We start from the raw sequence: 11,703 nt of genomic DNA on the forward strand, positions 1-11,703 counted from the left end.
GGATCAGCGGCGTCAGCGCTTTCTCTTGGCCTCGAACTTGTAGACGGCTGGAGTGGTCGCCGTCTCCTTCTTCACCTTCAGCTTCTTCGTTTTATCCTGGCGAATGAGAGAGAGAGACTCCGGTCAAATACGTCATCGTTTTGGACGCAAGTACTTTTCTAAAGACACCGCCAAGCATGGCAGCCTATCGCTGCTGGTGTGTGCGAGTGTGCGAATGGCTAAATTGGCATTAAATTGTACTTTGTGCAATAATTTTAATCCAAAACAATGACACATTTGACACAGGTCTGGCACCCATCGTTGGTTTGGTTTAAATCCACGGTGAATGTGGAACAAACACAATCCACAGTAAATGAACGGGTAACTGAAACACAATTCACCAAGAACGGCTAACAGAATCCCCTTCGCCCAAAGAACAGAGGTCAGCGATATGTTTGCCCTCAACAGCAACCCTGGGGGCAGACGGTCGTGTGAAAAGCTTAATGTCGTGTTGTGATCGCACGTTTGCATGTTTGCCAATCAATCGGGGGAAAACCTTTTTTTAATTTTAAAGAAAGCAGCTCTGGCCCCCGCAGAATCAGCGCTGTGGTGAACGCGACAGGGACTGCCCTCAAGACTGCTCTCAAGACTGCCCTCAACAGCCCTCAACAGCCCTCAAGACTGCCCTCAAGACTGCCCTCAAGACTGCCCTCAACAGCCCTCAAGACTGCCCTCAAGACTGCCCTCAAGACTGCCCTCAAGACTCACCTGCTCCCTTTTTGTCCCCGTACTCACTTCTAAACAAAATTATACAATAACAAATTCTATTTTTCCAACTCAGCCCCGGGGGTTTAGGGAAAGGCAATCTTAACGGAAATAGGTCCATTGGAGCAACTCTCAGATTAGAGGATAGAACGGAGTTCGCTTTGGTAAAATCAAGCGGAAAAAAAACACACCCAATCACACGCAGTTTTGAGCTCGAGACCACAGACTCCGGATCCAGCCCAGGAGAGCCGCAATGGCTGCCGCTTCCACTGTTTCCTTTACATTACAGTTATTTAGCTGACATCCAAAGCAACTTACAGTTGATTAGACAAACCAGGGGCCAATCCCACCCCCTGGAGCAGTGTGGGGTTAAGGGCCCAACAGCTGTGCGGATCTTATTGTGGCTGCACTGGAGCTTGAACGACCAACCTTCTAGGTCCCAGTCCTGTAGCTTAGCCACTAGCCCCAATCAGGTCCTTTCAGTTTAGCTTTTTGATTGGAGGGCAGGAAAGGGCAGGTCCAAGAAAGTATTTTTTGATGGGAGGATGGGGCGGGACTGAGTCAGCACAGTATCGTTCGATTGGAGGACGGGGCCGGGCGGGGTCTGAGACGCAGTCCCCGATTGGACAACGGGAGCTCCACTCACCAAGAGGTCTTTGCGAACCTGGATCTTCTGGCCGACGACGAACATCCGCTTCTCCCGCTCGACGCGTTGCGACAGAATCTTGTACTGGTGCCGCCTCTGTCTGGCCAGTTTCTGAGAAGGGGCGAAGGAAGGAAAATGAGTAAAAGATTAAAAACAGCACAGTCTGGGTGTCGCCCCCCACGGACTGGGTTTAATCGTTCTGTGCGAGACGGACCTTGAGCTCAGAGGGCCGGGTGGCCCCCTGCAGACTGCAGCCCTCCAGTGTGGCCAGGGTGGGCCGGTTATAGACCCGGTCCAGCAGCTCCGGGGCGGTGTTGAGGTGTCGGGCCAGGTCAAACTCTCTCACTGTGGAGCAGCACAACAGCACTGTGAGGCCTTACAGCAGAGCAGCACAGGGTGTAGAGCGAGACCTTACAGCGGAGCAGCACCGTGAGGCCCTACAGCGGAGCAGCACCGTGAGGCCCTACAGCGGAGCAGCACCGTTGAGGCCCTACAGCGGAGCAGCACCGTGAGGCCCTACAGCGGAGCAGCACCGTGAGGCCCTATCGCGGAGCAGCATTGTCAGGCTCTACAGCAGAGCAGCACCGAGAGGCCCTACAGCGGAGCAGCACCATCGAGGCCCTACCGCGGGGCAGCACCGTGAGGCCCTACTGCGGAGCAGCACCGTGAGGCCCTACTGCGGAGCAGCACCATGAGGCCCTACTGCAGAGCAGCACCATCAGGCATTACTGCGGCCAGCTGATATCTTATGTTACACTGAGAGCCCTCTTTGTACTTTTTTACTTTAGTCCTGTGCCAGATTTGGGAGGGCTCCAGGTTTAGGGCAATTATCCAGGGTCACACTCAGCCCTGACAAAACATAGCTAAATATTTATGGAAACTGAAACAGTAACTTCATATTGCAAACTGCGGGCGGGCAGACGGACTGACATAGGTGCGGTTTACTACTATAGCGTCTGAGAAGGCCATTCTGCATGTTGTCCGGGCTTCAAAGCATAGCTACACCTGAAAGCATATTCAAGCTGGAAACCGAAGCGAAACGTTTTCCGATCGAACCTAAACGGTAACCCCGCTTGGTGGAGCGGACCTGCTACTAGTCATACGCTCTGTATCCCACACACCTTCTCTCCTGGTGTCCATGAAAAAGGTGTGCTTGTTCTTCTGTTTGCCTTCCGCGTCCAGCAGGTGGAGCTCCGACTTCAGCCGCTCGATTTTCTGAGAAGAAGGCAAAACGTTTTAATTTCTCTGTCAACTGATAATGAGCAGTGCGAAAAGCATAGCCACTTTGGAACCAGCCATGGAATACAACCCACGTATTTTTTCTTTTTACATTTTGAGCCTGAGATCGGTTTTCCAATCGTTACACATAAAGAACCAAGTAATAACACAGCACACACAAAGTTCTAATACCGCCCGACACGAGATTTGTTTCGAACAGGTTGATAATCTTCCGTTGACAATGACGCTCCTGTTGATAGCATGGCGATTGGAATTTGAACGAATCGGTATCGTGTCCGTTGAGCTACCAGCCAATCGGAAGGGAGCGGCGGTGTCAGAACAGGTTAAACCTGTACAGCGCGTTGGATAAAGGCGCTATATAAATGCCAACCATTTAAATCTCCAGCCACGCACACTGTGCTTAAAGTGGTGGCGTTCAACGACGAACTAGCATGTTCCAAAATCCCCAAATCTTACTTTTTACTCGTATACTAAAGCCACCTTATGTACGCGAATGATAGCGTACGTAGCGTGCAATACCGGACAAAGACAGTGCCCTTACCTTGGCCTCTGCCACCCTCTTCATCTCCACATATTTAATGTCCTGTGTCCTCATGATCTTCCTCTGCTCTTCGGTCACCTCCACCTCTTCCTCCCTCTTCTTCTTCTTCATGTGCACGCCATCCTGTCAGGTCAAGGGTCAAAGGTCACTACTACCACCACAACAACAACAACTGGAAACCTCGACTACAGATCCAGTTCCGACACATTTATCCATCATCAGCCACAATTTTAAAAACTAATCTAAAAATGCCCGCCTAACTACAGTAATCTCATCTGAATGATAAGGAAATATACTAATTTATTTCCGTGGCGTGGTGCAGTGGGTAGCACAGCTGCCTCACAGCAAGGAGGTCCTGGGTTCGAATCCCCGTCGGCCGGGGCCTCTCTGTGCGGAGTTTGCATGTTCTCCCCGTGTCTGCGTGGGTTTCCTCCGGATACTCCGGTTTCCTCCCACAGTGCAAAGACATGCAGGTTAGGCTGATTGGAGAGTCTAAATTGCCAGTAGGTATGAGTGTGTGAGTGAATGGTGTGTGTGCCCTGTGATGGACTGGCGACCTGTCCAGGGTGTATTCCTGCCTTTCGCCCAATGTATGCTGGGATAGGCTCCAGCCCCCCTGCGACCCTGTTCAGGATAAGCGGGTTCAGATAATGGATGGATGGATGGATGGATGGATGGATGGATGGATGGATGGATTTCCGTGGCGTTGCCGGTTTTTACATTGCAACCTGATGATAACACACTGGTACTCCGAGATATCGACTGGCAGCACAAAGCACTCCCATTAAACCGGCAAAAGTCCGGGATTGTACGATAGCATTCGAAAAAGAGAGGATACACAAACCCCAATGTGCCGAGACCATCTTATAACGCCAAATAACGCCTCAACGACTTGAGCCAATCATAGTGTTTCTACAGTGTACCAAGCTTGAGAGTATCATACAAGTCAGTGATTGGGCAGCATGATCCAGCCAATCACTATGATCCTGCAGACGCCTTGATTTGACATTGACAGTTCCCATAGTAACCGTGGTTGTACACAGCCGAGATGGGGGCAGGGCGCAGGTTTCGAGAATACACACCTTCAGCTGCGTGCTGATCATCTTGTAGTAGAACTCATCTGGATTCTTCTCTGCCGCCTTCTTCCGAAGGGCAGTGAGGGTGTTCTGCTTCTTGTGGTAGTTACTGTAGCATCCGGGCAGAATGGGTCAATCGACATCCCTTAACCAATCCCGTTTCGCCAACCGTCAACTACGCAAACACTTGTAGTTCACGAGTTTTTCCATTACGAGAAAAGTCTGCATCAGTGGGGTAGCTTAAACGGGGTAACTAATCTGGGAATCTGTTTGCCACAAGTTTTTCTGGTCAATTTTGCCATCAAGAAATTCAGGCTTTCAAGCTGAGGTCCAGCTCGTATGGGTTCTACAAAAAATACATTAAATGAAATAAATTGAAAAAAGCATCCCCTTCAAAGAATATATTTAATCCATACGTCCGTATATCAGAAATGACAGGCAAAAATAAAAAAATAACCCACACAACCGGTATTGATCATAAACGATTAACATCCAAGCTAATATTTTAATCACATGTTTACGATGAACTGACAATCAAAGTACACAATATATAACGTATCATTTAACATAACATGCATTTCTAAACATCCAACTCTCAATTGCCTACAGTGAGAGCGGAAGAAAGTTATCACCGGTGCCATGGGCTTCCAGAGCAGTTGTCTTTTTAGAGACCACCGGAGACTTAACATTTTCTGAAAGCGCCTTCGCTTGCATAGCTTGTCACTGGCATCTTGGCCATTTGTGAAAACGAATCAATGAAAAACAGAAACATTAGGCCAGTAACATTATACACAAAAACAACCGCTTACTCACTCAGCTCGGAGTTTGTAGTCCTTTTTCTTTTCGAGAAATCCCAGATGTTTTCTGAAACCAGGCTAAAACAGACATACATCAGCTAGCTTGTTCACAAATACAATATCAATTCCAAGTTTTGACAGATAATCGGCTCCGAATAATATGACAAATGCCAAGTAACTGAATTAGCTGCATGCTTTATATCCCGATCAAAACAAACTATGAAAAGCTGCAGCTGTAATTAGCAGCCAAACTAGTAACTAGCCAACTAAAATAGTAAATAAAATAAACCAGACTACCGTTCTACTGCCAATCAAATCCTACGAACTAAAAATGATCGAAACGCTTGTTGCAAAGATAGCTAGCAAATACCACCAAGGAGTTGGTGAGCTAGTAACATAAGCTAGCTAGTACAGAAGCTAGCAGATGAAAATAAACAAGACCAGTCGCTTTAGCACGTTCTGAATTGTTATTACCTGGGATCGCTCCTGGTGGTTTCGTTGATTTGATTTCAGTGCTTTTCTAAAAGAAGACATTTCTGATATCTAATGAAAAACAACCAAAACACAAACTCTCCCCTGTTGGAACGTCCACTTCTGATGTACTATCCGGGTACTAGCTAACTTGCTAGCTCCACACGTGGATAACGCGGTAGTGAAACTATTGTGTGTTTCGCTACAGCTGATTCGTCAGCCAGCCAGTTTCTCTCAATTTAGCGCGTTTTCCTGTAAACTCGAGCAAAAACAATTTTATTTGAATGATTTGAGTTTTACTTTCATAGATTAAATAAACATATGTATAAATATTTAAAGTTTGTCACAACATTTTGTATCATGGTTCTAAACTGCCTGTCCTCGATCAGATATTTCGCTCAAAATATAGGTGAAGATACTTAAGAGTCCTTATTTTTTCAAAACTTCAGAAGGAAAGTAGTTCCCGTGTAAATACATGAAAGCGTCACGACAGAGAGAATCAATATTGAGATAATATCATCGCGATAATGCGCAACTGCAGGCTTAAACAGCAGGTGGCGACATTGCATAAAAGCACTTTCCAGTGTTGAAGTTTGGTCAAAATGCTTTTATTTGAAACTGAATGTCATAGTGTTTAAAGGATCATTTTTAATGCTGTTAAAATTAATAGGCCAGCATTGATTAGAACTGCAGCAAATGAACTACTTGTGAATTGACAGTCCATAGCAACGTATGGCCACCCCACACTGGAAACGCAGCAACAATTGCTGGGAACATGATGGCACAGAAAATACTGTAGAATATTAAAGATATGGGTCTATAGAGTAAATGAATAACCCCTTTCATTACAACAATTTATAGTTTATTAGTTATGGGCTATGCAAATGAGCTGCTTGTGAATTGACAGTCAATGGCATTGCATGCCCTTACCACACTGTAAATACAGCAACAATTGCTGGGAACATGATTTTAGATAATAAAATTACTTTTTTAAAGTAAGCAGGTATGCAAATGAGCTGTTATTGAACCAACAGTGTCAAGCAATTTATGCCTGGCCTACATTATAGTAACTAGTCAAATAGCAAGCTAGTTTTATGCTGACTTTTATAAGTTGTATCAGCAATTAATTTAAACAATGGTAATTATGTTTAATTCTACATATAAAGTTTATGGGGGCGGGATAAAAGTCTGTGACAATGGGGGGTCCCGGGCCTAGTTGACATTAATCACAGGGAGACAGTGCGTTGATGTAACGTGTCTGTAATGGTTGTAACGGTTCTGTGACAGTGATGGGTCCCCCGGGCCTTGTTGATGAGGCCAGCTGCAGATGGGAAGAGGCTGTTTCTGTGGCGAGAGGTTTTGGTCCTGATGGACCACAGCCTCCTGCCAGAGGGGAGTGTTTCTAACAGTCTGTGTCCGGGGTGAGAGGGGTCGGCCACAATCCTTCCTGCACGCCTCAGGGTTCTGGAGGTGTACAGGGCCTGAAGAGATGGCAGATTGCAGCCAATGCAGAGCGGATGATACGCTGCAGTCTGCCCTTGTCCTTGGCAGTGGCAGCAGCATACCAGATGGTGATGGAGGAGGTGAGGATGGACTCAATTATGGCGGTGTAGAAGTGCACCATCATTGTCTTTGGCAGGTTGAACTTCTTCAACTGCCGCAGAAAGAAAAATCCTCTGCTGGGCTTTTTTGGTGAGGGAGCTGATGTTCACTTGCTCCCACTTGAGGTCCTGGGAGACTCCACAATGTTGACAGGGGAGTCTCTCAAGGTGATGGGGGCGGGTGGGGCTGGGTTCTTTCTAAAGTCTACAACTATCTCCACTGTCTTTACAGCATTGAGCTCCAAGTTGTTCTGACTGCACCAGGTCACCAGATGGTCAATCTCCCACCTGTAGGCGGACTCATCCCCACCAGAGATGAGTCCAATCAGGGTGGTGTCATCTGCAAAACTTCAGGAGCTTGACAGATTGGTGACTGGAAGTGCAGCTGTTGGTGTACAGGGAGAAGAGCAGAGGGGAAAGAACGCAGCCTTGGGGGGAACCGGTGCTGATGGCCCGGGAGTCAGAGACATGTTTTCACATGCTGCCTCCTGTCAGACAGGAAGTCTGAGATCCACCTGCAGGTTGAATCAGGCACGTTCAGCTTTATAACGGAACATACTTAGTCATGAGTGATTTTATAGCTAGGTTTAAGCCTTTTTAAATAGTCAATGAAATATAAGCTAACTACACTCATTACTAACTGCACACTTTCTTAGGTATTTATTAGACTTATTTTGTAGACTCAAGTCTTCTGTTGCTGTAGCCTATCCACAGAGGTTTGACAACCAGAGTGTCCGGTCACCCAGCGACATCCGCAGTTCTCCTCCAGAACAGGAGGGGTCGCCAGCTTGCATAGCGCGGATTCAAAGGAAGTCCTTTGATCTGCGGCTTTGACATGAAAGGCCGCAGGCACCCAATTTCCCAGAAGGGGGCACCAGATGATCGCAAAACTGAAATTCTTGATGCTGAAGAAAGCATTTCACAGAAAACATGCCAGCACTTTTCTCAAGGAGAGCAGCGCAGACATGTATCCAAGCTAATGTGATAAAGGCCATTGAGTACTCTGTCATGCTCTCCTTCTGTCACTCTCCCTCTGTCACTCTCCCTCTAGTTCTGTCACTCTCCCTCTGTCACCCTCTCTCTCCTGTCACTCTCCCTCTCCCTCTGTCACCCTCTCTCCTTCTGTCACTCTCCCTCTCCCTCTGTCACCCTCTCCTTCTGTCACTCTCCCTCTGTCACCCTCTCTCTCCTTCTGTTACTCTCTCCCTCTGTCACTCTCCTTCTGTCACTCTCCCTCTGTCACACTCTCTCTCCTTCTGTCACTCTCTCCCTCTGTCACTCTCCCTCTCCTTCTGTCACTCTCTCCCTGTCACTCTCCCTCTCCTTCTGTCACTCTCCTTCTGTCACACTCTCTCTCCCTCTGTCACCCTCTCTCTCCTTCTGTCACTCTCTCCCTCTGTCACTCTCCCTCTGTCACTCTCTCTCCTTCTGTCACTCTCTCCCTCTGTCACTCTCCTTCTGTCACTCTCCCTCTGTCACTCTCCTTCTGTCTCTCTCCCTCTGTCACTCTCCCTCTCGCTGTCACTCGCTCCCTCTCTGTCTCCCTCTCCCTCTGTCAATCTCATTGAATTTGAATCCCATCAGTCAAATTCAAATTGCTTTATTGGCATGAACTACAAATGTACAGTTGTGTTCAAATAAATTGCAGTGAATTACAAAACTGATGGTGCCATAGGAGGAGATGACCTACCACGCCGGCAATGGACCTTATTGAACCGTCTACGAACTGGGGTCGGTGGCTTTAAATCATCTATGAAGAAGTGGGGCCTGGCAGACAGCGCTGCTTGCGAGTGCGGCGAGCCTGAGCAGACTGCCGAACACATAATTACCACCTGCCCCCTATACAGACCACCCTCGGAAGCCAGCCTCTTTGACGTAAGACCAGAGACAAGGGCATGGCTGCACGACATCGAGTTGGACCTCTGATGTTACACGAAAGAAGAAGACAAAACATTTTTTAATAGCTTTTAATAGCGTGTGTGGGTGAATGGTGTGTGCCCTGTGATGGACTGGCGACCTGTCCAGGGTGTATTCCTACCTTTCACCCAAAGGCTGATAGGATAGGCTCCAGCCCCCCTGTGAGTGACCCTGTTTAGGATAAGCGGGTTAAGATGACGGATGGATGGATGGATTTTTCAAGAGTTAACTTTGAATTACTGAACTATATTTAGTTGCATAGCCATTGTTTTTGATAACTGCTGCGCATCTGAGTTGCATCAAGTCAACCAACTTCTGGCACCTAGAGACAGGTATTTCAGCCCAGGATGAACAAACTACATTCCACAGTTCCTGTGGATTTTTGTGCCACCATGCTTTGCTGTCTTCACAGTGTACTGTGTCTTTAATTCAGTACCTGGGGGTCGTCTGACGTACTGTTGACAACCACTAGACCCAAAAAGAACAATTTTACTCTCATCAGTCCATAATTTCTCTCTGGGCCAATTGATGTGTTCCGTGGCAAATTTTAACCAATTCTGCACATGCCATTTTTTTCAACAATCGGGGCTTCTTGCTGATAGCTTAACTTTGACCTAACATCTTCTGACTGTAACAGCACTTAAAGGTAATTGTAGATCATCTTTGATCTTTCTGGGGCTGATGAATGGCTCAATCTTTGCCATTCTGATTATTCTTTGATCTGTTTTAACAGTAGTTGCTTGTTTTCTACCGCACTTTGGGTTTTTGTTGCCATTTGAGATCATCTTAGCTGAGCATCCTATAATTACTTCTATATTTTCCCCTCTCCAATCAACTTTTTAATCAAATGACGTTGTTCCTCCGAACGTTTGGAACAGCCCGTTTTACTTAGCAATTCAGAAGGAAATATTTTATAACAATGTGTGAAACATTTGTGTCCCTTCTTCCTTAATAAAGGGCAATTAATGACACCTGTTTTTTCACAGAATGAATGCTCTAAACTCCACATTTTAGCATAAACCGCTACTATGTTGAACACGCCTCTTTCAAGGAATGAGTCAATTACTCAAAACAAGCAGCGTGCATGTTATGACAGTTGGGTCTGTTGTTTTTATATCACACTACTACAATCTGCAATTAAATTATTTGCCATGCAGAAATATCACTACTGATAAATGGTTGGCATTTATATAGCGCCTTTATCCAAAGCGCTGTACAATTGATGCTTCTCATTCACTCATTCATACACACACTCACACACCAACTGCGATTGGCTGCCATGCAAGGCACCGACCAGCTCGTCAGGAGCATTTAGGGGTTAGGTGTCTTGCTCAGGGACACGTCGACACAGCCCGGGCGGGGGATCGAACCGGCAACCCTCCGACTGCTAGACAACTGCTCTTACTGCCTGAGCCAATGAGACGACTGCTCTTACCGCCTGAGCCAATGAGACGACTGCTCTTACCGCCTGAGCCAATGAGACGACTGCTCTTACCGCCTGAGCCAATGAGACGACTGCTCTTACCGCCTGAGCCAATGAGACGACTGCTCTTACCGCCTGAGCCAATGAGACGACTGCTCTTACCGCCTGAGCCAATGAGACGACTGCTCTTGCTGCCTGAGCCATGTTGCCCCTGTGGTTCAGCAGGTTACTGATGTTGTACTGCTATTTTCTTTAAACCCAACTGTACTTATTGAATGTACATACATATGAATCATATTAATACAATGATATGAAAATACTTAACAGTACATAACAATAATAACAACCATAACAATAAATCAATAAGTATGTACATGTTTATTTACATTTGGCGATGTATGAACGAATTCATTTCGACTACAAACAGCAAAACATTCATCCGTTTCACATTTAAAAATCAGCCCATTTAAAAAATAAATAAAAAAATCCTTAAAAAAGTCAGGCCCCTTCAGAGCAATATGAAGGCACCATGTCGAGCAATTAACTGTACAAACACATTCACATTATTCTCATGGCAAGGTAAAGGGAAATGCCCAAAATCACACAATACTGTTGATCCAGAGGTGCGGATGCATGTCACGCTCCAAAAACGACAGGACCTATAGAATATTTCCCCTGGTTATTCCTAGTTATTCTCTGTTTATCTTATGAATCAATATGATTATCTTATGTTATTCTATGTATCAGTATCTGTACTAATTTGCACTAACACAACACTGAAGAAGTACACTGAAGTATGATATTTCCACTGTATTGTATTATTATTTAAAATATATCCCCAGCATTGAAGTACACTGCACTGAATTGTATTATTTCTGTTTCTCCTTAAAACACTGGAATGTTTTCTTGAAGTTAAATGTTAAGGGGGGGGTTGATTAAAAGTTTCTGAGATTTGGCTGAGAAGGTGTAAGACAATCGCGCTGTGTGTGAAAGCCAATCAGAAGCAAGAAAACAACTGTGGCGTGACTGGAGAAGATGTAGCCGTACCCAGACAGAGGGAGAGGCCAAGGCCACGAAAAGGAGATATAAGAAACTGTTTTGCAAAGGGTGTGCGCTCAGATTGCTTAGCTTGTTCGGCTCTGCTCACGTGGTGTGCGTGTGTGAGTGTGAGTGTGAGTGTGAGTGTGAGTGTGTGTGTGTGTGTGTGTGTGTGTGTGTGTGTGTGTGTGTGTGTGTGTGTGTGTGTGT

At 46.2% G+C, this 11,703-nt stretch overlaps 1 protein-coding gene across 1 annotated transcript in view; it reads right to left on the minus strand.

Annotated features, from left to right (window-relative positions):
* utp11 (UTP11 small subunit processome component) overlaps positions 1–5,679 on the minus strand; it is a 5,981-nt gene extending 302 nt beyond the window's left edge. The window contains exons 1-8 of the mRNA XM_061230124.1: positions 5,518–5,679; positions 5,060–5,121; positions 4,253–4,355; positions 3,171–3,293; positions 2,512–2,605; positions 1,605–1,735; positions 1,391–1,501; positions 1–96 (exon numbers count right to left, since the gene is read on the minus strand). The exon at positions 1–96 is cut by the window's left edge and continues 302 nt beyond it. Coding sequence (XP_061086108.1) covers positions 13–96; positions 1,391–1,501; positions 1,605–1,735; positions 2,512–2,605; positions 3,171–3,293; positions 4,253–4,355; positions 5,060–5,121; positions 5,518–5,577 — 768 coding nt within the window. The 5' untranslated portion in view covers positions 5,578–5,679 and the 3' untranslated portion in view covers positions 1–12. The remainder of the gene's footprint in view (positions 97–1,390; positions 1,502–1,604; positions 1,736–2,511; positions 2,606–3,170; positions 3,294–4,252; positions 4,356–5,059; positions 5,122–5,517) is intronic.
* Between the last annotated feature and the right edge of the window lie 6,024 nt (positions 5,680–11,703).

Source organism: Conger conger, unplaced genomic scaffold (genome assembly GCF_963514075.1).
Source record: "Conger conger unplaced genomic scaffold, fConCon1.1 SCAFFOLD_189, whole genome shotgun sequence".
NCBI lineage: Eukaryota > Metazoa > Chordata > Actinopteri > Anguilliformes > Congridae > Conger > Conger conger.